At 42.4% G+C, this 25,826-nt stretch overlaps 2 protein-coding genes across 2 annotated transcripts in view; one reads left to right on the top strand and one right to left on the bottom strand.

Annotated features, from left to right (window-relative positions):
- Positions 1-19,453, top strand: part of LOC109933771 (transport and Golgi organization protein 1 homolog) — a 97,763-nt gene extending 78,310 nt beyond the window's left edge. Inside the window, exons 24-29 of the mRNA XM_048596583.1 lie at positions 5,274-5,414; positions 5,526-5,636; positions 7,498-7,608; positions 15,937-16,013; positions 18,191-18,347; positions 18,465-19,453. Of these exons, the coding sequence (XP_048452540.1) occupies positions 5,274-5,414; positions 5,526-5,636; positions 7,498-7,608; positions 15,937-16,013; positions 18,191-18,347; positions 18,465-18,712 (845 nt within the window). The 3' untranslated portion in view covers positions 18,713-19,453. The remainder of the gene's footprint in view (positions 1-5,273; positions 5,415-5,525; positions 5,637-7,497; positions 7,609-15,936; positions 16,014-18,190; positions 18,348-18,464) is intronic.
- Positions 19,391-25,826, bottom strand: part of aida (axin interactor, dorsalization associated) — a 59,194-nt gene continuing 52,758 nt past the window's right edge. Inside the window, exons 6-9 of the mRNA XM_048596641.1 lie at positions 24,458-24,580; positions 24,250-24,372; positions 23,283-23,400; positions 19,391-20,347 (exon numbers count right to left, since the gene is read on the bottom strand). Coding sequence (XP_048452598.1) covers positions 20,251-20,347; positions 23,283-23,400; positions 24,250-24,372; positions 24,458-24,580 — 461 coding nt within the window. The 3' untranslated portion in view covers positions 19,391-20,250. The remainder of the gene's footprint in view (positions 20,348-23,282; positions 23,401-24,249; positions 24,373-24,457; positions 24,581-25,826) is intronic.

Raw genomic sequence — 25,826 nt, forward strand, 5'->3', positions numbered from 1 at the left:
TGTTTATATATATTACAAACAACAGAGGTCCTAGCACTGATCCTTGCAGAACACCACGGGTCACAGACCTTGCTCAGAAAAACATGGCTCCACAACTACCCCGTCTATGACCAAGCCAATTTTGTATCCAACTTAACAGCTCACCGTGGATCCTATGTGACTTCTGGACCAGGCTATCGTGAGGGACCTTGTTGGATACTTTAGTAAAGTCCTTGTCGACGACAATCACTGCCCTCATAAATTATCTTGTCACTTATTCGAAAAGGAATTAAATTTGTGAAATAAAATCCTCTCCCCCCACCCCCGTACAAAGCCATGCTGGCTCTCCTTAATCGATCCATTCTTTTCGAAATGTGAGGAAACTCTTGTCCCTAACACTTTTTCCCCCAGTTATTTCCCACCACAGATGTAAGGCTCACTAGCCTATTATTTTCTTGATTATCTCTTTTTTTGCCCTTCTTAAACAAAGGAACAACATTGGCGATTCTCCAGTCTTCTGTGACCTTGCCTGTGGCTTAAAATCTCTTTCAAGGCCCCAGAAATTTCCTCCCTTGCTTCCCTCAGTATCTTGGGATAGATCATCAGGCCCTTGGGACTTATCTACCTTTAATATTTTTCCAGACACCTAACACCAACTCTCCCTAATATCGACATTTCCAAGAGTATCAACATACCCCTCCCTCATTTTACCATTATTCTCACTAAATACCGATGCAAAGTACTCCCCCACCTCCTCAGGTTCACTAATGAACTTCCCTCCTTTTGCCTTGAGTGGACCTACCTTTTCCCTAGCTACCCTTTTGCTCCTAATATACTTGTAAAATGCCTGGGGATGGCCCCTTAAAACTACTTGCCAAGGACATTTCATAGTTGCTCCTAGCCCTCCTAATTCTTTACTGTTTCCTTGATATGCCTCAAGGGCTTTGTCTGATTTCAGTTTCCTAAATCTTATGTATGCCATCCCTCTTATCTGCCGTGAGAGTTCACTTCTGCCATCCTGACAGCATTTACATACCGCCCCATGCAGATGTGAAGTGTGCACTAGATATAGTTTACACTGCCGCAAACACTCTGGAGAAGAAATTCCATGAGGCCTTATTCATTGTGACTAGCAACTTCAATCAAGCCAACCTCAAGAGAGTGCTGCTAAAGTACCACCAAAATGTCTCCTGCCCCATTAGAGGACTGAACGTCCTGGCCCACTGCTACACAACCATCAAAGGCGCCTTCCGCTCCCTCCCCTGCCCACACTTAAGAGGATTAGATCACAGCGCTATGTTGTACCTCCCAGCTTACAAGCAGAAGCTGAAATGGGAGGATGCTTCACAAAAAAGGTACAATGCTGGTCCGAGGCAGTGGAAGACTGTTTCAGGAACTGCTTGGAGTAGGTCGACTGGACCATATTCAAGTTCTCAGCAAAAAACGTAGATGAGTATGCAACAACTGTCACAGACTCCATTAGCAAATGCATGGAGGACTGTGTACCAAACTAGTTAATCTGGACGTTCCCCAACCAGAAACCTTGGATGAATCAGGAAATCCACTCCCCACTGAAGACCAGGCATGCAGCATTCAAGTTGGATGACCCAGACCTAATCCAGATATGACGTCCTCAAAGCCATCAGGGATGCCAAGAGACACTACTGGACCAAGTTAGACGCCCAAACCAACCATATAGAATTTTGCTGCCTGTGGCAAGGCCTAAACAACAATATGGGATACAAAATGAAGCAAAGCAAAATAGTGGACAAAGACACATCTGTCCCTGATGTGCTCAATGCTTTCTATGCTTGGTTCAAGCAGAATGCCAGTGGCCGGGCAGCACCTGCCCTCACAGCACTGGACATACCTGTGCCCACTGTTACTGCAGACATCAGATCAGTCTTCCTGAGAGTCAGCCCACGGAAAGTGATGGGCTCGGATGGAGACCCCGGCTGAGCACTTGGATCCTGTGTGGACTAGCTGGTGGAGTTATTCACCGACATCTTCAATCTCTCCCTCCTACAAGCCGAAGTCCCTGCCTGCTTCAAGAAGACCACCATCATCCTAGTATCTAAGAAAGCACTTGCACTGTGCCTTAATGGCTACCACCCAGTGGCTCTGACCTCCATAATCATAATGTGCTTTGAGAGGCTGGTCATGGCTCACATTAACTCTAGCTTCCCAGCCTGCCTCAATCCTCTACAATTTGCTTACTGACGTAACAGGTCCACAGCGGGTGCCGTTTTCCATAGCCCTGCACTCATTCCTGGAACACCTGTACAACAAGGACACCTATGTCAGACCCCTGCTCATTGACTACATCTCCCCCATCAACACCATTATCCCCTCTAGACTGATCTCAAAACTCTGAGAGCCCAGTCTAGGCTCCACCCTCTGCAACTGGATCCTCAGCTTTCTGACCCACAGACTGCAAACAGTGAAGATAGACAACTGCACCTTCTCCACAATAACACTCAACACTGGAGGCCTCCAAGGATGTGTTCTCAACCCCTTACTGTACTCCCTGAATGCCCATGACTGTGTTGTCAAATTCCGAACGAAAACCATCGACCAGTTTGCTGTTTACGCCACGATGGCAGGACAGATATCAAACAACAACGATGAGTCAGAATACAGAAAGGAGATAGAGGGCTTGATGTCGTGGTGCAATGATAACAATCTCTCTCTCAATGTTGGCAAAACTAAGGAACTGATCATTGACTACAGAAAGAAGGGAGGAGAACATGCCCCCATCTACATCAACAGCGCTGGGGTTGAGAGCGTCAAGTTCCTAGGTGTGATAACTGACATCCTGTCCTGGACTTCCCACATAGATGCAATGGTCAAGAAGGCACAACAATGGCTCTTCTTTCTCAGGAAGCTCAGGAAATTTGGCATGACCATAACGTCCCTCAACAAGTTTTACAGATGCACCATTGAAGGCACACTGTCCGGGTGCATAACGGCCTGGTATGACAACTGCTGTGCCAAGTACAGAAGATGGAGTGCTCAGCCCAGACCACCATGGAGGCCAACCTTCCAACCATGGACTCCATTTACATGGCCTGTTGCCGCGGAAAGGCTGTCAGCATCAAAAAAGATGCGTCGCATCTTACTGTCAAGCAGAAGATACAGAAGCTTGACCACCTGCACCAGCAGGTCCAAGAACAGCTTCTTCCCTGCTGTTATTAGACAGATGAATGGACTCTTTAACTTCAAATAATGCTGATTTTTCTAATGTTGATCTTGCCTAGCGCACTCCCTGTGCAATGTAACTTTTATGCCTCTGTCTAGTTTTTGTTTTTGACCCTTTGATCTGTATGTCTTTGCTTACTATGATCTGCCTGTACTGCTCATAAACTAAGCTTTTCACTGTACTTGGGTACATGTAACAATCAATCAATCAATATGCTGCCTTTACTTTTTGATTAAACTTAGAATATCTTTTGTCATCTAGCAATCCCAAATCTTGCTTTCATCCTCACAAGATCATGCTAAATTCTGATCAACCAGTCTGAAATATCCCTTTCACTGCGTCTCTACTGACTTTAACCTTGTTTGCCTGTTCATTTTAGCTAGCCTCTGCTGTCGTGCCACATAATTACTGTTACTTAAATTTAAAATATTAATGTTGGACTCGGTTCTACAAACTGAACGTAAAATTCAATCGCATCAGCATCACTACCTTTATTGAAATTATTAGTTATTCCTATATCATTGCACAACAGCAGGCCGATTTGTAGCCTCTGCTCTGTTCAGCTAGTGTGCATGCTATTGGAAGAAATTATCCCACAAGGATTCTATGAATTAAACACAGCTAATGCAGTCCTCATCTGAGCTACTATTGCCTATCTTTACTCCAGTCCTTATGTAAATTAAAATCCCCCACGATTATCACCACACCTTTCTGGAATTGTTTATTTCTTCCTTTATGCTGTGTCCTACTGTGCAGAGATAGTAGGAATTGCAGATGCTGGAGAATCTGAGATAACAAGGTGTAGAGCTGGATGAACACAGCAGGCCAAGCAGCATCAGAGGAGCAGGAAGGCTGACGTTTCGGGCCTAGAGCCTACTTCAGAAAAAATGGCCTGCTGTGTTCATCCAGCTCTACACCTTGTTGTCTCCTACTGTGCAGTAACTGTTCGGGATCTGTACACCACTCCCTCAAGTAATTTCTCAATTTACTCTTTTCTACCTTTCCTGTCTCGGTCTGTTTATCATTTCCTGTATTAATAGTCTGTTGCTTCTATCTACACATTGATTTACCACATCTTCCCAAATTTGATCATTTGTCTCCATGACTTTGCTTAAAGCTCTACCTCCCTAGTTGGAATACTGAGTTAGCTCGTTAGAACACCAACCTTGGCACGTTTCAGGTTAGGCCAACACATTGGTCCGGTTACCACTTCCCCTAGCATTGGTATCAGTGCTGCACAATCTAGAACCCATTTCTCCTGAAGGTTAGGCCTGTTTCCCGTGGAAGAAAGAGGGCTGAGCAGAGATGTAACTGAGGTATTCGAAGTCATAAGTTCTCTGGACAGTGTAGATAGGGAGAAACTGCTCCCAGTTATGGAAGGATTTCGAGAGAATGGACACGTTAATTATGTGGCATAAGAAACCAAGGTGATATGAGGAAGAACACTTTCAAGCTGTGAGTATATAAGTTCTGGAATGCACTTCCTGAGAGTGTGGTGCAGACTGGTTTAATCAAGGCTTTCAAAAGGGAGTTAGGCTGTTTTCTGAAAAGGAACTGTGTGGGGTTACAAGGAGACAGCAGAGTAGCTGCAGTGGGTGAGTTCCTTTTAGCTAATGGTGCCCTCCTATGCTGCAACAGCTCTGCGATTTTGTGAATTGAAGAAAACACTAGAAGAGCCATCTTATTTCCATATACGTGAACTGTAGAAGAGAATCATTTTGGTGTGCAATTGTTGCTGATGCTTTTCCATTTGCTGCCAGGGGCATCAGGAGCACTTGAAACTTGCTCATGAAGTGCTTCCTTAGTGTTGTGACCCAAGTAAATGCAGCCTTTTGATAAACTGCAAATTTACAAAAATAAATGTTAAGCCATAGAATCTGTTAGAAAATAAACCAAACCGATTTCTGACAAATGCAAAATGCTGCAGTTACTGGAAATATGAAATTAACACAATGCTGGAGAAACTTGGGTTGACATTTATCCATGGAGAGAGAAACAACAATGTCTTGCATTTGATTTACACTGGCCTTTAGAAAGAGATACCATGCTCAAATCACAAATCTTTTGTCACTCTCCACCTATTTGTGTCTTACAGGTCCACTTTCTCGTGACGGCTCCTATGGGCCGTCTCCTGTGAGTGGTGGAGCACCTTCGCCACCATTGATGATGGAGCTCCCTGTACGGCCTCCTTCAGTTAATGCAGGCCGTGGCTTCCCACGAGATCGGGGTGATGGAGGTGGGCAGCAAACATGTTTGAACAACGTTATAGGAACAATTTTTGGTCAAGTTCTAAACCTGTAACCATTTATCAATTGCTACTGGCTTCTCTTGAATTTTCAACTTTCAGGAGTGAGAGTTCCTCCAGGGACTGTACCTCCCCGTGAATGGATTGGTCCTGACCGGTTGGGGCCATCTTCTGATCAAGGTTCACCCCCACCACAGTGGGACAGGAGACCAGGTAGTACTATGAAAGTCACTATGCCCCTGTGCTCCCAAAATTCTGTGCTCTATTAAATTAGAAATTAATCTGATTAGGATTAAAGGGGTTATTTTTATGGTTGTAGGATGTCAAAAGTAGAACACGACTTGAATCTGTACTTGTGTCTCAGCTGTTTCCAATCGACATTAATGCTGATGACAAAACTGGATGGAAAAGTAAGCTGTGATGTGAACATAAACAGGTTTTCTTTGCAAGACCACTTGCAGATATTTATGGAGCACCTTCGCTCTATAATTGGAATGGTCCTGACCTTCCAAATGCACGCCATTTCAATAAATTATCTTACTGTCCTGCAAATATTCCTGTCCTGGGCCTGCTGCAATGTTGCAACAAAGCACAATGCAACTTTGGGAGTAATACCTCCTCTTCCAATTAGACACTGTTCAACTTTGGGGCAGCACGATGGCTTAGTGGCTAGCACTGCTGCCTGAGTGCCAGGGAGCCGGGTTCAATCCCAGCCTCGAGTGACTGTCTCTGTCTCTGTGGAGTTTGCACATATTCCCTTTTATCTGCATGGGTATGTTGTGAAAATGACACAAGGATGCAGATCAGTATAGATGGGTTAAGTGGGTGGGCAAAGATCTGGCAGATGGAATATAATGTGGGAAAATGTGAAATTGTTCACTTTGCTTTTTTATTCTTGTTATTTAAATAGTAAATATCTACAGAATTCTGAGGTGCAGAGGAATTTGGGTGTTCTGGTGCATGAGTCTCAAAGTTAGTATGTAGGACTACCACATAATTCAGAAGGCTAATAGCATGTTACTCTTAATTATGAGATGAATTGAACGTAGAAGTAAGGATTATCACAAGCATAATCCTTGTGATTATGCTTCACAAATCCAGGGCATTGTTGAGGTCACATCTTGAATGCTGTGCATTTTTGGTTTCCTTATTTAAGGAAGGATTGTTGTGGACCAGACGAAAACCCCTCTCAGATATATCAAGGGGATAGCTTAGACCATAACTCTTATCTCATTTAAAGGCAAGTGTAAGGTGCTGTGTTCCAGATGTGTTACACTATTCGGCTTTAAGAAAAACATACTTGATTCTTACCTTATAGGTAAAATTCAAACAAAAGAAAGAAGAATTGGAATAACTTAACTCTATTGGAAAACTTAACAGAATAATACATTATTTAACTACTGACAGCAACCATTCCAATATAGTAACATCCAATAAACACACCGTTGGCAAAGATAATGTCTGTAAAACAGATTGCCTCACATGCAATTCTGGCAGCAGAAAGAGAACTCAAGTTTTTAAGCTGTAACGGAGAAAATTCTGAGAAAGACACAGCTTCCACAGCCAACTTTACAAATCCCAACAAATGCTGAAAGCTAAACTAAAACCTTGGTTCTGTGGGAGCCTCCCCTTACCCATTCAGGCTGCTTCTATTGTTCCAACTTCAAAAAAAAACCCAAGGCGCCTCAAACTGTTTACTTTATTGGCATGGAGCAGACTGCTCAGAACCTCTGTCTCAACCTCACTTCATGAAAAACCAGGACAAAATGGGAATGCTGAAGAAAGGAATGAGGGGATTTTTTTTCTGAGGGTTGTGCAGCTTTGAAACTCTTTGCCTCAGAAGGTAGTGGGGACATTGTCATTGGATATTTTTAGGTGGAGGTAGATGGATTCTTGTTAGGCAAGAGAATCGAATGTTATTGGACAAAGATGGGAATGTGTAATTTGGTACATAAACTGATCAGCTAAGATTTTCTTGAATGGCAGAGCAGGCTTGTAGGACTGAATGGCCAACTTCTGCTTCTAATATTTATGTTCATGTGTATGTGACCCCTTTTCAATCTGGTACTTCCAGGCCCAATGGATGGCTATTCTGGTCCACGGAGACCACCTTCGGAATCGGGTGTAATGTCTGGACGGATTTCTGGTCCGGGTGAAATCCGTGGGCTTCCACCTAATAGAGCAGGTAAAATCTAACCTTTGTTAAATTGTTTGAAACTGAAATATGGGTTGGCATTAGTTCCATTAATTAATGTGCATATTTATGATTTCCAAAGGAAGTCTTTATGTTTAAATGCAATATCTAATGATCTTGAGGATCTAGATCCATGGAAGGGTCTGACTGGATGTCAGAGTAGTTGTGCATGGTCATGTATGTTTCCCCATTGGTTCCTTTGTACAGGAACAGTGAGCTGTCAAGCACTTCCCTTTTTACTGCAGAATGCAACTTGGTGCACTTGTATTGCTAAGGTGTACAGTCTTGTGTTTAGTCCGTTGCCTATACTGACGTGTTCAAATTTATTAGAATTTTTCTCAATATCCCCACACTAGAAGGGGGAACATCATCTGTATTCTGTTAATGGCAACAGTGTTGTACCATCTACAAAATGGACTGCTTACGGTTGTTTCGACAGCACCTACCAAACCTACAGCCTTTACCATTTATGAGGACATAGTTGACAGGCACGTTGGAACAACACCTACAAGTTCTCCTCCAAGCCACACAGCATCCTGACTTAGGGTCATACGGTAATACAGCATGGAAACGGGCCCTTTGGCCCAAACTGTCCATGCTGACCATGGTGCTCACTCAACTAGTTCCAATTGCCTGCATTTGGTCCATATCCCTCTAAACCCTTCCCATCCATGTACCTATCCAAATGTTTTTTAAATGTTGCTATCGTACCTGCTTCAACCACTTTCTCAGGTAGCCCATTCCATTATACGCACCACTCTCTGTGTGAAGAAGTTACCCCTCAAATCCTCCTTAAATCAATCCCCTCTCCTCTTAAACCTGTGCCCTCTAGTTTTCAATTCCCCATCCCTGGGAAAAAGACTATATGCATTCATCCTATCAATGCCTGTCATGATTTTATACACCTCAATAAGGTCACTCCTCATTCTCCTACGTTCCAAGGAATCAAGTCCTATGCTGGCCAACCTCTCCCTATAACTTGGCCTACTAGTCCTGGCAACATCCTCATAAATCATCTTTGCACACTTTCCAGTTTAACTCTGTCTTTCATATAACAGGGTGACCAAAACTGCACACAATACTCCAAGTGCGGCCTCACCAATGACTTGTACGACTGTAACATAACGTCCTGACTCCTTTACTCAATGCCTTGAGCAATGCTAAATGCTGCCTTCACCACCCTGTGCACCTGTGATGCCACTTCAAATGAACTATGTATTTGTATTCCTAGGTCCCTCTGTTCCACAACACTCCTCAGAACCTTAACCATTTACTGTACAAGTCCTACCCTGGTTTGACTTTCCAAAGTACAACGTCTTACACTTATCTATATTGAATTGCATTTCCCAATCCTCAGCCCACTTCCCCATCTGATCAAGATCCCTCTGTAATTTTTGATAACCACCTTCCCTATCAACAATACCACCTAATTTTGTATCATCTGCAAACTTACTAATCATGCCTTGTACATTCAAATCCAGATCATTTATGTAAATAACAAATAACAAAGGTCCCAGCACCAATCCATGTGGCTCACCACTAGTCACAGGCCTCCAGTCTGAGGAACAATCTTCAACCATCACCCTCTGCTTCCTCCCATTGAGCCAATTTTGAATCCAGTTAATTGGCTCTCCCTGGATCCCATGCGACCTAGCCTGCCGTGTGGGACCTTGTCGAAGGCCTTAAAGTCCATGTAGACAACATCCACTGCCCTACTGTCATTCATCCTCTTGGTTACCTCTTCGAGCAAATCTTTTAGAGTTTTTAGACATGACTTCCCGCGCACAAATCCATGCTGACTATCCCTAATCAGACCTTGATTATCCAACTGTTGGTTGATCCTGTCCCTCAGTATCCCCTCCAATAACTTGCCTACCACTGATGTCAGCTTTTCGGACTTGTCTTTGCTACCTTTCTTAAACAATAGAGCAACATTAGCCACCCTCCAGTCTTCTGGAACTTCACCAGTGGGTAAACATGAAGCAAAAATCTCTGCAAGGGCTTCTGCAATTTCTTCCCTAGCCTCCCACAAAATCCGAGGATTGACTTGATCAGGCCCAGGGGATTTATCCATCCTAAATGCACTTCAAGGCTGCAAACACCTCCCCTCTGGTAGTGTGTTGCAGTCCAAAACATCCGCACTTGTTTCCCTTATTTCCTTAGCATCCATGATTCTCTCCTCAATAAACGCAGGAGAAATGTTCATTAAAAATCTCCCCCATCTCCTGTGGCTCCACACACAGACTGCCATTCTGATCTGCCATTCTGATCTTTAAGGGGACCTATTCTCACTCTAGCCACACTTTTACTCTTAATATAGCTATGGAACCTCTTGGGATTATCTTCAATCTTACCTGCCAGATTCATCTCGTACCCTCTGTTTGCTCTTCTGATTTCCCTCTTGAGTTTGCTCGTACACTTTTTATAGTCATCTAGGGATTCACTTGAGCCCAGTAGCTTTTACCCAGTGTATGTCTCCTCCTTTTTCCTGACCAGAGCCTCAATGACCCTTGCAGCCAGGAATCCCTAAACTGTCAGCTTTTCCCTTCACCCTAATGAGGGCATACTGGCCTGGACTCTTGATATCACACTTAAAAGCTTCCCATTTGCCAGTCATTCCTTTTCCTACAAACAGGCTCACTCAGGCGACCTCTGTTAGATCCTGCCTAATGGCCCCAAAATTAGCCCTGCTCCAGTTTAGCACCTTAACCTGTGGACCTGTCCTTTCTTTTTCCATAACTATGTTAAAACTGATAGTTGTGGTCACTGCACCCAAAGTGCTCTCCAACGGACACATCAGTCACTTGGCTGACCTTGTTTCCTAAGAGGAGGTCCAGTGTTGCATCCTCCCAAGTAGGGCCCTCTACATATTGATTTTGGAAACTTTATTGGATACGTTTGACAAATTCCCGTCCGGGCCTTTTACTTTCTGGGTGGCCCATCAATACAGGGGAAATTAAAATCTCCGACCAATAGCACTATTATTGCTACAGGTATCGACAATCTCTCTGCACATCTGTTCCTCTAGTACCCACTGGCTATTTGGAGGTCCATAATACAGTTCCAACAGAGTGACAGCCCCTTCTTGTTTCTAAGTTCTAACCATATGGCCTCATTTGATGACCCCTTAAGAATATACTCTCGAAGCACTGTTATGTCCCCCCCTTATCAAAAGGGCAACTCCCCCTCCTGTCTTAGTACCTGTCATGCCTGTAGCTTCTGTATCCTGGAACATTGAGCTGCTAGTCCTGCCCTTCTCTCAACCATGTTTCTGTTATGGCTATAAAATCCCAGTCTCCAGAGCCAATCCATGCTCTGAGCTCATCTGCCTTACCAGTCAGTCCTCGTGCATTAAAATAAATGCGCATTAAAATAAATGCACATTAAAACTGAAGTCTTTTCCCTCCCTTCACTGAGCCCCTGGCTGTCCTGAATAGTAAACTTGCTCTTGATGGCTAATGTATTTTCCCCTGACTTCTCAATGGCGCCTCTCTTATTCAGAGTCCTTCCCCTGACAAAAAAAATGTTTAAACCCTCTTGGATAACAATAGCAAATGTCCCCGCGAGGATATTGGACCCTCTCCAGTTCAAGTGTACACCATCCCTCTACCCCAGAAGAGGTGCCAATGATCCAAGAACTGAAAACTGTGTCCCCTACACCAGCTCCTCAGCCACGCATTCATCTGGCCTATCTTTCTATTTCTATCCTCACTGGCGCGTGGCACTGGGAGTAATCTGGAGATCACTACCCTTGAGGTCCTGCTTTTTAACTTCTTACCTAACTCTTACTCATTTTGCAGGACCCCATCCCTTTGTCTACCTATGTCATTTGTACTGATGTGCACAATGACCTCTGGCTGCTCATCTTCCCCCTTCAGAACGTTCTGCAACCACTCAGAGACATCCTTGGCAGCTGTGAGGCAACACACCATCCTGGTGTCTCTTCTGCGGCCACAGAATCTCCTGCCTGTCCCCCTCAATTGAGTCTCCTATCCGTATCTGTGTTTGACTGTACCATTTTCCCTCTGAGCTTCAGGACTGGTCACAATACCACTGACCTGACTCAGTATCCAAAGTGGTACACCTGTTTTTGAGGGGAATGGCCATACGGGAATCCTGCACTATCTGCCTCGCCCCTTTACCTCTTCTGGTGGTCACACAGCTACCTGCAGCCTGCACCTTAGGAGCGACCACTTCATTATAGCTCTTGTCAATAATGGTCTCTGCATCCTGGGTGATCCAGAGTGCATCCAGCTCCAGTTCACTAATGCGGTCTTTTAGCAGCTGCAGCCAGGGACACTGGAAGTCTCCCTGATATCCCATATCCTGCAAGAGGAGCATGCCACTGCCTTAACTGCCATCGCCACTGCCTTCAGTCTAGACAGAAAGAAAGTAGAGTTAAAGAGTTCTTACCTGTACCCGTGCTCAGTCACCTCACGCCAAAACCTCTTGAGTAAAGGCCTCAGCACTTCCAATCTAACACTGACCCACTCTCCTACTGGCTGCTCCCTTGTACACTTACCTTGCCAGTCGTCTTCCTCACAGAGCCCCTCTTTTTTAGGTCAGAGAAGGAGGGAGGGTGGGAAAAACCAATAAAAGCCGAATGACAGTGAATCAGGAGCAAAACACGAGTAGCTGGAAATGCTCAGCAGGTCTGGCAGCACCTGTGAAGAAAAAATCAGAGTTGACGTTGCGGGTCCGGTGACCCTTCCTCAGAACTGTTGGTAGACAGGAACATGTTGGTTTATATGCAGAAGATAGGGTAGGGGGATGGGGCAAGGAGTAAACGATAGGATAAAAGATAGAGCTCAAAGAGAGAGAAGAGCAGTTGGATAACAAAGGACTTGATAACGATATGGCTAAGACCGTGAATAGCTGTTAATGGGGGCTGTTAGCGGTTAACAAAAGGTGGTGTGAAATGGCAGGCTATGTGATAATAAGGCCTGCTGTGTAGAGTAGGGGGCTAGGATATGTGAGAGTTTAGTCCCTAAAATTATTGAACTTGATATTGAGTCCAGTGGGCTGCGGGGTCCCCAAGCGTTAAATGAGGTGTTGTTCTTCCAGCTGGCGCTGAGCTTTGGCTTGCTGCAGTGTTCCAGCAGAGACTTTTTGCGAGCAGAACAAAGATGTTCTGTGAAACAGCCAACCAGTCTACGTTTCGTTTCCCCAATGTAGAGCAGACCATGTTGTGAGCAGCAAATGCATTAGACTAGGTTCTGGGAAGTGCAGGTGAAGTGTTGTTTTTAACTGGAAAATATGTTTGGGCTCTTGGATACTGGGGAGGGAGGAGGTAAATGGGCAGATAATACACCTTCGCCCATTGCAGGGGTAGATGCCGTGGGGCTGTGGGGGGTGGGTGTTGGGAGTGAAGAAAGAGTGGACCGGGGAGGGGAGGGGCATATGTGTCTCGTGGTGGCACCTCGCTCGAGGTGGCAGAAATGGCATCCGATGATTTTCTGGATGTGGGTGCTGGTGAGATGGTAGTTAAGGCCAAGGGGAACCCTATTGCTTTTGGGGGAGGGAAGAGAATGGGTGAGAGCGGAAGATGGGTCGGACCCGGTTGAGGGCCCTGTCGACAATGGTACTGAGAAATCCTCGGTTGAGGAAGGAGGTGGACATTTCGGAGGCTCCCTTGTCGAACTTGGGCTCATCGGAACATATGGGACAGAGATGGAGGAAATGAAAGAATGGGATGGAGTCTTCACGGGAAGCAGGGTATGAGGAAGTGTAGTTCAGATAGCTGTGGGAGTCAGTGGGTTTATAGTGGAATTAGTGACCAGTCTATCCCAGAAACGGAAATAGATGTCGAGGAAGGGAAGGGAGAATTCAGAGATAGACCACTGGGAAACACCAGTGTAGTATTTCATGTTTAATTACACCTTGACACCAAGTTCTCCCTGACCTGCTGCGCAGTTGTGATGACTGTGGCGATGTCTCCCAGAATTTCGCTGTGATAACTCTCTAAGCCACCCTCTGATTCTGGAACTATATATTGTCATTCCTTCAGTGTTGCTGGGTCAAAATCCTGAACTGCCTTCCTTACAGCAGTGTGAATGCCTTTAAGTCACATGGCATACAGCAATTCAAGAAGGCAGCTCACCACCACCATCATCTCAAGGAAGTTAAGGATGGGCAATAAATGCTGGCCAAGTCAGTGACACCACATCCATGAATGAATTTTTAAAATGGGAACTGGAAATGGAAAGAGAAGCTTGTGGATGTTATGTAAGGAAAAGATGATCATGATGCCTCACACTGGAATTGCCCACTGATTGCACCCTCTATAACACTATTTTGCTGAGGATCTGTGAAACAGTGCCTGTACGCTATGTGTGAGCTAAGTTAATGCTTTCAGTACATGAAAAGAGGCAAGGAGAAAAAGAAATATAATATCCCAAGCTATTTCACCCAGTGATTATGTGCAGTCACTTATGTAAGTAGATGTTGCTGACCCGTTGTACATAGCAAAATGCTGGGCAGCTGAACTACAGAAAATTATGCAAGTACACTGGAGACCAGTCAAACTTAATAGAAAAGTTTTATATCTTGGCTTTCAATTTGCTGAGGGAGGATACACTCCTTAAATGCCCCCTGCAATTTTTCCTGCTGCTTCGCGGACCTGAGATCTGTATGCACGGCATCTTCGTGGACTGGAAGTCAGTGCTGCAAACTAAAGTTGGAGCCTTTTGATGTGTGGGAACCTCCAAGCAGCTGCACGGCCACACAGCTTAGAGGAACGTTGCCTTCAGTTGACTGGATGCATATGATTTCAGTTTCTCACATGAACATGATATCTTGGTCAGGGAATGATTTTGGTTAAAAGACATACTTGGACCTTTTACTTGCACCTGACCAGGCTGACAAGACCTCTGTTTAATGTTTCCTGGGAAATTGAGCTCATCTACTACTGCTGCAGTACTATCCTGCAGTTATGTATTGAGGTCTTGCAAGGTTGTAACAATTGATGATCTTTAACTTGGACAAGAGTGTGGATGGAAATGGAAAGTTTTGAAGAACATTCCAAAAAAACCTCTCAACTTGAGATATTGATTCCAAGAGCGTGGACTTGCAACAGGTTACATGATGCATTTTAGTAGGAAGAGCATGAACAGACAACAGAAACCTAAGCGGTACTATTCCGAAAGGAGGGAGCAGAGGGACTGCATGCATATGTGTACAGATCATTGAAGGTCACAAGCAGGTGGAGGAGTTAATAAAATAAAATATACGCTACCCTGAGATTTACCAAAAGGGCACAGTGTGTAAGAGCAAGGTGATGTTGAACTTGTATAAAATACTTGTTGAACCTCAGCTGGAGTATTATGTACTGTTCTCAGTGCCACACAGTAGAAAGAATGGGAATGTATTGGAGAGACAGTGCAGTTAAAATTTGCAAGAATGGTTCCAAGGTTGAGAAACTTCAGTTTTGAGGATAGATTGCTCTCCTCAAAGAGGAGGCTGAGGAGATCTGATGGCTTCCAAAATCATGAGTTTGGATAGTGTTGATTGGGAGAAACTGTCCCTCCTTGTAAAAGGATCAGGGATGAGAAGGCACAGATTTAAAATGATTTACAGAGGTAGCAAATGTGATAAGAGAAAACTTTCTCTGTGATGCACTGCATGAAAGTATAGCAGAAGCAGGTCCAATTGATGCATTGAAGAGGATGTTGGATGATTAGATAAATCAAAATAATATGCAAGGGTTTGGAAAAAAGATAAGAGAATGGCACAAAGGTTATGGTGCTCATTTGGAAAGCTGCTGTAGGCACAAAGGGGATAAATGGCAGCCTCCTGCAGTATAACACTTATGTAATTTTGTGATGAGCAGTACTGTGTGAATAAAAGGCACATTTAGCTGAGTCATTTATTGTAAAAGATTTAATTTTTTACAATAAACTTTATTTCAGGGGACAACTCTCGACAATACCTTCAAGAAATATAATTTTCTTTGATTCTGTCCAGAAATGAGTCTAACTGCTTGGCAGATTTTTTTTAGAAATGGAGTGAAAGTAAATGCACACAGAGGCCACGCAGCCCTTTATGCCTGTTATCACTATAAGAACTGTTCAATAAGTACTGTTCCCCTCCTAATTTCTCCTTTCTTTCCCCAATATGTCATTCACTTTTTAAGTTACTGTTGAACTTAGTATGAAGCAAATTCTTCCAATTTACCCGCTAGGTATTTTACCAATTGATTTTAAATCTCCTCACTGAACTGTCAATGGAAACAAATTTGATCAGATTTTGAACACCTGGACTAAATCTACCCTTAACCTGAGACATTTTATTATAATGAATATGTTTCATTTCCTTCTATAGAATTGGGCCCAGGAGGGCCAGCACCATTGGCAAGCGGGCCAAGGACATCTTCACCAAATTTGACCGAGTCTCCAATGGTAAGATTTTCATTGAATGACTTTGTTGAGCATAAAGTATTAATATCATGTCCTTTTTTCTGCTCAGTTAAGACAAGATGCAGGCAACTATTTTAGCCACCCAATGCTGGGCATGGCTGGACCAGTTAAAATTAGGTCTTGGTCATCTGCCAGAACTATTCTTTACACCAGGATTAGTGTGGAATGTGAAGGAAATGTCTGACTTCTTTACTGCAAAAATGGTCATCTTGAAATTCCCTCTCCTGTCTCTTGTACGCTCACTTCTAACATGTTCAAAGAGTTATCTATCTAATTGTAGCCAGATAATCACTTGTAAAGGTTTCTTTTCTTATCACTGTCACTTCTTTACTTTCAAAGCATTGCCATCACTGAATTAGACTATAGATACTATGACTAGAGGCTAAGAATCCTGCAGCAAATAATTCATCTCCTGCCAAAGCCTATCAACCACCTTCAAGACACAAGTCAGGAGTGAGAGAGACTGCTCCCCATTTGCCTGGATGAGTGCAGCTCCAATAACATTCAAGAAGCTTGACACCATTTAGGACAAAGCTGCCTGCTTGATTGGCACCATATCCACAATCGTCCATTCCCTCCACCACCAGTGCTCAGTGTACCATCTACAAGATGTACTGCAGGAATTCACTGGTTCCTTTAAACAGCATTTTCCAAACCCATGACCACTTTTTTCTAGTAGGAGAGGGCAACAGATACATGAAAGAATCACCACCTGCATGATTCTTCCCAAGCCTGACTTGGAAATTTATTACCATTCCTTCAGTGCCACCAGGTCAAAATCATGGAGCTCCCTCCCTTAAACTCTCTATGTCGTTATCAACCCCAAATGGATTGCAGCAGTTCAAGAAGACAGATTGTTATCCTGTCTATGGGCAATAAATGCTGGCCCCACTAATGACGTTCAATTCCATGAATTAATTTTAAAAAAACACCCAGAATATTTCTAATTCCCTTTGTGGCCATGACACTTTATCTCCTCAAACCGTACAACCCTGTGATATGTACATTCCTTTGATTTAGGTTCTTAAACAGTTAATTGCTGCACCATTGGTAGGCAAATAGTCAGTTGCCTTAGTCTCAAGCTCTTTGCTTCTTTAAGACATTCCTTAACACGTTGCTCTTTAATCAACTTCTGGTCATAATACCTCTATCTGTGACTCACTGTCCTATTTTGTTTTGGCAAAGGGGTTAGAGAAAAGCAACTTCCTGTTCTTTTCTAAGTTGCACCTACACCCTAGAAATGTTAGAATTTCCAGATTCAAACCCTGACTTTGCTCAGTTTGCTGATTTCATCATGGTGATGCTAGGAACACTACGTTTAGAATCAACACCATTGGGAGTGGAAAAATCCTGCTCACTATTTTACAACTCCATTTGGAAGGCATTTGCTGAGGACAGAGCTGGCCTTGGCTGTGATGTCAATGCAGTTCAGTATATTGGAGAGATCTATACTTAAGTGCTTTGCAGTTTTACCATTCTCTTTTTCTATCAATTTCTTCATATTCTTTAAAGCAAGACACTGTTGCTAAACCTGAAGAGCCAGTATCTTTCTCTAAACCATCCTCCTCTGAGCAATCGAAGACAGTGAGTACCAACAGCAGAATAATGAATCCGTATCTTTAACATGGATATGAAGTAAAAATTCTAATTGTGTGCACTTTATAAAGCAAACTAACCAGGAACTTATTTCTTTGACGTGAGCCTTGATTCAACATGCATTTGGAGTAATTACTGCTCTTTGTTTCAGCCAGTTTTAAAATTTGGCATGTTAAATAACCTGAACAATTTTAAGTGTTCTGCCCAAGGCTTATTTTTCTGAACTCCAGTCCTATGGATTGTGTTCTGTGGCCTCCCAAAGATTCTATGTAACTGCTCCTTGCCTATGACCTGATGAAAATCTTGAGTACAGGTCATTTGCTTGGAGGATCTACTGCTCTCTGGCAATGCTCCCTCTAACTTTTTTTATTCATGTACAGACTTCAGTGTTATGTGCTTGTTTTCCACAAGCTACATGATCATGCAGCTTATAGGGAAACATTGCTGCCTGGTGCACGATACTGACAACAGCCAGTTGTTGAAGAAATGAGTCTATCTTGTGAACATTAAGGCTTCAAAATCTTCTCTTTCTCTTCTCTCTCTCCCACCACCCAAAATTATAGGCAAATGCTAATACTGTTCAGGCTGCACCATCGTTTCCTGGAACACCTATTATGAATTCACCAATGGGTGGAATACCTGTTCTTAGACCTCGACCTGGACCACAACCGTTATCCAGAGGCACCTATGGACCAGTCCCACTTGCACAAAACCATTTAGGTAGGATTAACATTTTAAACACTTACCTGTTGCTGTGTTTAAATTCAGGATCTTTTTAACTTTCCTTCTGTGTTAGCTTTTGCCTGTCTGATTCCTGGTTTTTCTTGTATTTTGCAGTGCGTGTTCCAGCGCTCCGAGACTACCCTCCAGGCCCGTTCCTCCCTCCAGGCCCATTCCCTCCACCAGGTCACAGACCTTTTCTTCCTGGGCCCTTGCTGCCGCCGCCACCACCACCACCTCATGCTGTGAGAGACTTCCCACCTGGTCCCAGGGAATATCCCCATGGACCAAGGAGCCTTCCTCCTGGTCCAACACCGCCCCCTGGCAGTAGAGAATATCCACCAGAACCAGACAACCGCTCATGATTTTAAAAGCATTGAGGCAAGGCTTTCAACGTGACTGATCACTCATCTCAGGCAGTTGTACACTGTAATGTATGTCAAAAGTATTCCATTGCCCTATAAGGAATAATGTCAGTAGCAATGATCTAATTAGGACAAAAATATAGACTTCTGAAGAATGCCATCATACTGCATTAGTGGTTTTCACCCTTTGGGTGACAGGGTCAGATGCAGTCATTGGTTTATAATTCTTCAGCTGGGAAACTCTTGGAGTTTTATATGTTCCACTTTTGGAAATGAATACACGTTTGTGGAGATTGTCAAAAAAGCATAACTGCTGGTTACAGCCTTAAACTTCACTTGAATTCTGTTTGTTGCAAGGTAGCCACTCTGCCAATCAAAGGAGTTAATTGTGCAATATTAGGGTGCCTGTGTCTCGTGTAGTGGTATAAATCTTCTGCTAATCTGTGACCAGTGTTTTGAGGCCTTTTTGTTTTAAATGGTAGGGAGAATTTTTTCCCCCCCACCATGGAAATATCAACTGATGAGAGAGCTGCCTGATTGATGTAGTCATGGCAATGTATTTGTAATTTCATTCATATTTCACGGAATCATCTGTTTGTCTCAGCCAGCCCCTGGTTTAGTTTGATTTCTATTAAAGGAAAAGCAAACAGGAAAATGCTATATAATTAAGGCCAGATGTAACTTATTTTACTATTGAGAAAATTTATTAATAAAGATGAAAATTACTGGGTTGTTAATGAACATTCCTCAGTACTATTCTTGCCCCATTCTCTTTATTACATGTAAGTCACTGTTGGTAATGGCTACTGAATATACAGGTTAGCACAATATGAATCAAAGCAGTTATTTCCCTCCTTCTATACATTATTATAAATTCCACAAATTGTTAAGAGAAAATGCTGAACACTGCTACATGCAGATGTAGTGCAATGATTAGAATACATTTTTAGAAAGAGCTTTGACCAAACACACCACTCTGGCACTTCAAATACATTTCTAGCATAGCATTGGAGTGACTTCTGATCCAAAGAGCAAGGGCCTCTGTTGAAAGTACCACTACATAATGTTTACCGTTCACCTATACGTCAAAATAAGATCCTTCATTTGTGGACTTGATTGTTCTCTTTCTCACTGTGTCATCTAACTACAGAAAGCTGCTGCCTTTAAACCAGCATAGCAAGGGTAGCCAAAAAGATTTCAGCAGTTCCATCAATTTAAATAAGTTAATACATGCTGTATTAGCTACCACAGGTCGTGTAGGTACTTTTTCATTCTTCAGCACACTGAACAGTAAGTCTGCCAACATTCCAGGATTAATCAGTTATTAAAAATAATATAAAAATGGCAATGTTTACCAGCTTGAAATATTTTCCTGAATTGCATCAGAAGCAGCTTCGACTTGAGATGTCTTCATGGAACAGTTAACAATGATGCAGTGTTTTTATTGCAAGTACTGTTTCATAAATGTGCTACACAGTGCTAGTTCTGTTGTACATATACACATTTACCACAATGTATGTTCATGTACCACAGCGCAATCACTCCTTATGCAATGTTTGATGGAGGTGCAGATACAGTGGTTTCTTGGTCAGCAAATGCAACTTCTTCCTCTTGAAGTCTGTTGGCTTTTTGTATCTAAATAAGAGATGAAATAGTAAGAAATTTTTAATATCACTGTAGTGATGTCAGACTGGGGAAAGTGGTAGTTGTGGAATGTGAATTGTTAGGTTGTCAATAATCACTATGGAAATATGACCAAAGTGGGTACGTTTTAAGCAACATCTTAGAGGAAAAGGTGACAGGAGGAAAATCAGCGTTTCGGGCCAAGACAACTGAAAGAATAGGCACCACTGCTGGAGTAATTAGAAAATCACATTGTCCAAGAGAGCAGATTTGGAAGAGCAAAGATCTCACAGGGAGCCTACAAAAATGAAAGGACCAAAAAAACTGAATATTTTAATGTGGAGCAGCTTTAGTTGCGTTAGCCTAAATTCTGAAATACCTTTTCTTCAGCACTTTACATTTTCACTTTGTTTTCCTCTTTTACCAAATATTTGATCATCCAACCGAACAGCTCATATGGCTTAGTCATTTTGTTTTATAAAGTGCTGTGAAATGCCTTGGTCTGTTCCATTGCATGAAATGTTTTTTGTTTTATTGTGGATGAAACTGGTGTTTGATAAGCATAGGTTTTGCTAATACTATACAAGGCACTAGTCAGACCTCAGATGGGAAGGACTGCAGCTGCTGTCAGGTTTTGGCCTGAAATACTGACTTTCCAGCTCCACGTTTGTTGACACTAGTCAGGCCACACCTGTATTACTGAACAGGTGGTCTTATTCTGATACCCCGATAAATCAAGGTAACAGATACAAGTTTGTATTAGGGACCAAAGACACAAACTTCAGGTTTTAGCTGGATGAAATTTTTATAAATCAAATAGTGCATTGCTCCAAGGAGATGGTACTGATGGTGAGAGAGCTGGTGTTAAAATTGATTCAGATGTGGAACTCTTGTTTTTGGATGGTACCACTGAGGAAGTAGCATGTGGCTGAAGAATAAAAGGGAACCAGATTTTTTTTGGGTGTGGGTAGGTAAGCTGCTACAATAGTTTCATCTATTTGGACAATAGGGGAGCAGGATATAGTCAGCTGTTGAAGGCTAAAGATATGTTGAAAAAGAAATGCTTTCATCTGTCACAAAGACTCCAATTTGTAACTTTAACAAGGATCATTTTCAGGACTGTGAGCAGATCAGGAAGTTGATTGGAGGGATACAAAGATGGGCATTGATTAGGGAAGCAACATGTTTAAGGACTTGATAGAGAGACTGGAAACAAGCTACAGCTATTTGGGGTGGAAAGAAAGAAGTACCTAAGGTAGGTCAGTAACTGAAGGACAGATCTAAGATAACTGGTAAACAAAAATCCTGGGATGAAGTAAGCATTTTGTTTAATTCAACAGATTGCTGCAATCTGGATTTTTTTTTCCTTTATTTATTCAGGATGAGGGCGTCGCTGGCCAGGCAGCATTTATTGCCCATCCCTAATTGCCCAGAGGGCAGTTCAGAGTCAACCACATTGCTGTGGGTCTGGTATCACATGTAGGCCAGACCAGGTAAGGATGGCAGTTTCCTTCTCTAAAGGACATTAGGGAACCAGATGGGTTTTTCTGACAATCGGCAATGATTTCATGGTCATCATTAGATTCAAACCCGGGTCTCCGCAATAACAGTCCAGCAATAATACCACTAGGCCATTGCCTTCCAATGTATCTAATTTAAGGAAGGTAGCAGTGGATTCAATACTAACTTTCAAAATGGAATTGTATACTCAAAAGGAGTAATTTATAGGACTATAGGGAGTGAAAGCAGTTGGAAAGCTCTGGCACAGAGTGCGATAAATGGTGTCCTGTAATTTTTTTTTAAAAATGGGAATCAGAATTAAATGGCCCAAGTGTGTCACTCCATGACATCAACTTTATAACTAGATGCTGACTCCTCATTTTATTGGGCATTACTACAGTTCTATAATTCCTATTTTAAACTTTGTATTCCAGTTTCTTTTTAATCAACTTTTTCAGACCAAAACAAAACCTGCTCTCAAAGTACCAAATGCTCAACTCATGCTAGCTGTGAACTGAGAGATTCTAAATTTAGGTTGCTATTGAACTTACCCTTATTTTCTACCTATAAAGTTATTAACCAACAGCTTCCATCCTTCACATAGTATGGAAAGCATTATCAAAGTTTTTCACTGAGCCAGACTAGAACAAGTATGATAAAAGCTACTTCCTCACCGATCTTTTGTGTGGTTTCCCAAAAGGAAGATAGAGGGAATGCTATGGTCTCGACAGCTGAAATCCACCAATGATGGAGGAATTAAAATCAAGGATGTACAGCAGCTGCAAAGACTTTTCAGGGCTGGTGCAAGTTTGAATACAGGGGTTTGGGTGAGTTACAGTTACTGAAGTTGAGTCAGTAAGTGTGCAAAATGGGAGGCTGGCCAGTACAGTATTATGGAGTTACAGATCTACAACACAGAGAAAGGCCCTTCAGCCCACTGCATCTGTGCCATCTCTTCTAAACCTTGCACGTATGCCTCTTGTCTTGGATCCCTCTATCAAGGGGAAAAGTTTCTTCCTGTCTGTCCTATTCATACCCTTCATTATTTTATACATCTCAATTACGTTCCCCCTCAATCTTCTCTGCTCTAAGGAAAACAACTGCAGTCTGTCCAGTCTCTCTTCTTGACAAACTCTCCAGGCCAGACAATAGCTTGGTAAATCTCTGCATCCTCTTCAGCGCTATCACATCCCTCATATAATGTTGATTCCAGAGCTGTGCACACTACTTTAGATTTTGTATCACTCAAACAAAGCCTCCCTGCTCTTAATGCCTTGGCTAATAAAAGCAAGTATCCCATTTAAGTACTTTATCCACCTGTCCTGATATTTTATGGGATATTTGCAAAATTGAAGTTATGAAGGTACACTGGATATTTTCCTAAATTTATTGCGAAGAGGACAAAATAAGAGAAGTCTAAAGTTTTTAAAAATGTTTCAATACTTACAGTTCTATAACTATCTGTCCAGCTTTGATTTCATCCATTTCCATGAAAGCAAAACACTTTGTGCTTGTAAATCTCTTTTTAGGCTTATAATGTTTGAATTCAAAGAAAATAGCAGCACCTGTAAAAGAAAAGCGAGACATATATCAGTCTAGGACAATGTGTAAGAAACTACATAAATGGGATAAATATTAAGCTCAATATTACATTATACCTCATGCATGCTCTAGTATTAAAGTACTGACGAGTTAAAAATATGAGGCAATGACAGAACTCACAGACATTGGCCCTTTGTTTCTGAGCTCTGGATTTGAATCAACCCAGCTTAAAAAAGAAACTGGTGCAAAATTCTCATTTTTACCATTTCTAATATGGAGATGTAAGTAAACTGCAATTTGAGCTTCAAGATTCCTGGTCTTCTCACATATAAAAATGTATTTTCTTTTGTAAAATATAGTGGCCTAGCAGTATCGCTGGACTGTTAATCCAGAGAGCCAGGTTCGAATCCTGCATGGCAGGCGGTGGAATTTGAATTCAATAAATATCTGGAATTAAGAATCTAATGATGACCATGAATCCACTGTCGATTGTTGGAAAAACCCATCTAGTTCACTAATGTCCTTTAGGGACGGAAACTGCCATCCTTACCTGGTCTGGCCTACATGTGATTCCAGACCCACAGCAATGTGGTTGACTCTGAACTGTTCTCTGGGCAATAAATGCTGCCTAGCGATGCCCTCATCCCGTCAATGAGTAAAGGAAGAACTCTAACATAAATTAATTAATGTCTCATTCCAGATTACATTAGCAGGACTGTGACACGTATTCCAATATATTGTTGATGAATCTCAACCTGAAATAGTCTAAATTATTATACAGTGGGTTGTGGACTAAACGTTTCTTGATATTATGTTGTGTTTGCCCCGAGGCAAAAGGGTCTTCACCAAGGCAGGAAATTAAGGTGGCTCACCTTTTGGCAGTTTCTCTATGTGTTTTTGGATTTCCACATCAACAGCAAAATGTACGTACATATCTTCTTTCCTTGTAGCAACTGGCGTATCTTGTACAGGGGTCAGATCTACCCCATTGATATCTGTAGAATTAGAGGTATTTCTCTGTCATTTTTTTGAATTAGAACTACACACACACCAAACCCACTTTAAAATCCTACTGCTTACCTTTTACACTGACTGTAACATATGGATCAATACACTGTCCTGCATCCTTGAGACCAATTTTTTCTATTTTTATAGTAAGCAGTGCCATGCCTGGCTCTGATGGTAGCCGTGGTAGGAGAGTACCTGAAGATAGATAAACGTTCATTATTGTATCAGTCCATTATTGATTTGTTGTAACAGTATTTACTCTGAACAAAATGATAAATCTGTCATTTAAACTTGTGTCTTTCATCAAAGGAGATCCTGCCTGGTCTCTCAGAAGCCCAAAGGCATTACTATCCTGGCTAATATTTAGCACTGAATCAATATATAAAACACAAAGTACCTGATAGTTTCCTACAATCATTTGTGGGCAGTTCTCCTGTGCCATTTTGAAACTACCCTGCAATAATGACTGAACTTTAGAATCACTTCCTTGACCTCAACAGTGCATTTGCTTACCCTGAGGCTGTGAAAGATGCATTATGCATGCAGGTGCTATCCTTAAAATCCACTTTGACAAGCAGCATTACCATCCTTCTATGAAGGCTTCATGTGTACAGTTCAAGCAATGAATATCCATCAGGCTTTTGAACATGGAGAGCACTGCAGCCAGCTCTCACCGTTTTCTGCCTCAACTGCCAAATTTCAGGCACACAATAAGATCATAAGATACAGAAGCGCAATTAGGCTATTTGGATCAGAGTCTGTTCTACCATTCTATCATGACTGATATGTTTTTCAACCCCAATCTCCTACCTTCCCTTTGTAACCCTTGGTCTCCACAGTGCTCTGCAGCAATCAGTTCCACAGATTCACCACACTCTGGCCCTCAGGTGCTAGTCACCCCTCCTAGTAGAAACATCTCCACGTCCATTCTATCAAAGCCTCTCAGTATTTTGTAAGTTTCAATCAGATCACCCCTCATTATTAACTCCATCGAGTACAGACCCCGAGTCCCCAGCTGCTGTTCATATGACAAGCTCTTCAGCTCCAGAATCATTCTTGTAAATCTCCTCTGAACTCCTCCAGCAGCAGAACATTTTTCCTTAGATATAGAGTCCAAAACTGTTCATAATATTCCAAGTGTGGACTGACCAGAGTCTTATACAGCCTCAGCAATACATCACTGCTCTTGTATTCAAGTGCTGTTGTAATGAGTGCTAATATTGCATTTGACTTCCTAATCATCAACTGAACTTGTAGCTTAACCTTGAGAATTCTGAACTAGAACTCCCAAATCCCTTTGTGCTTCAGATTTCCAAAGCTTTTCCCATTTAGAAAATAGTCTATGCCTTTATTTTTCCTGTATAACCTCAGATGACCACATTGTATTCCATCCACCACTTCTTTGCCCACTGTCTTAGCCTGTCCGAGTCCTTCTGCAGCC

Source organism: Rhincodon typus, chromosome 5 (assembly GCF_021869965.1).
Source record: "Rhincodon typus isolate 14 chromosome 5, sRhiTyp1.1, whole genome shotgun sequence".
Taxonomy (NCBI): domain Eukaryota; kingdom Metazoa; phylum Chordata; class Chondrichthyes; order Orectolobiformes; family Rhincodontidae; genus Rhincodon; species Rhincodon typus.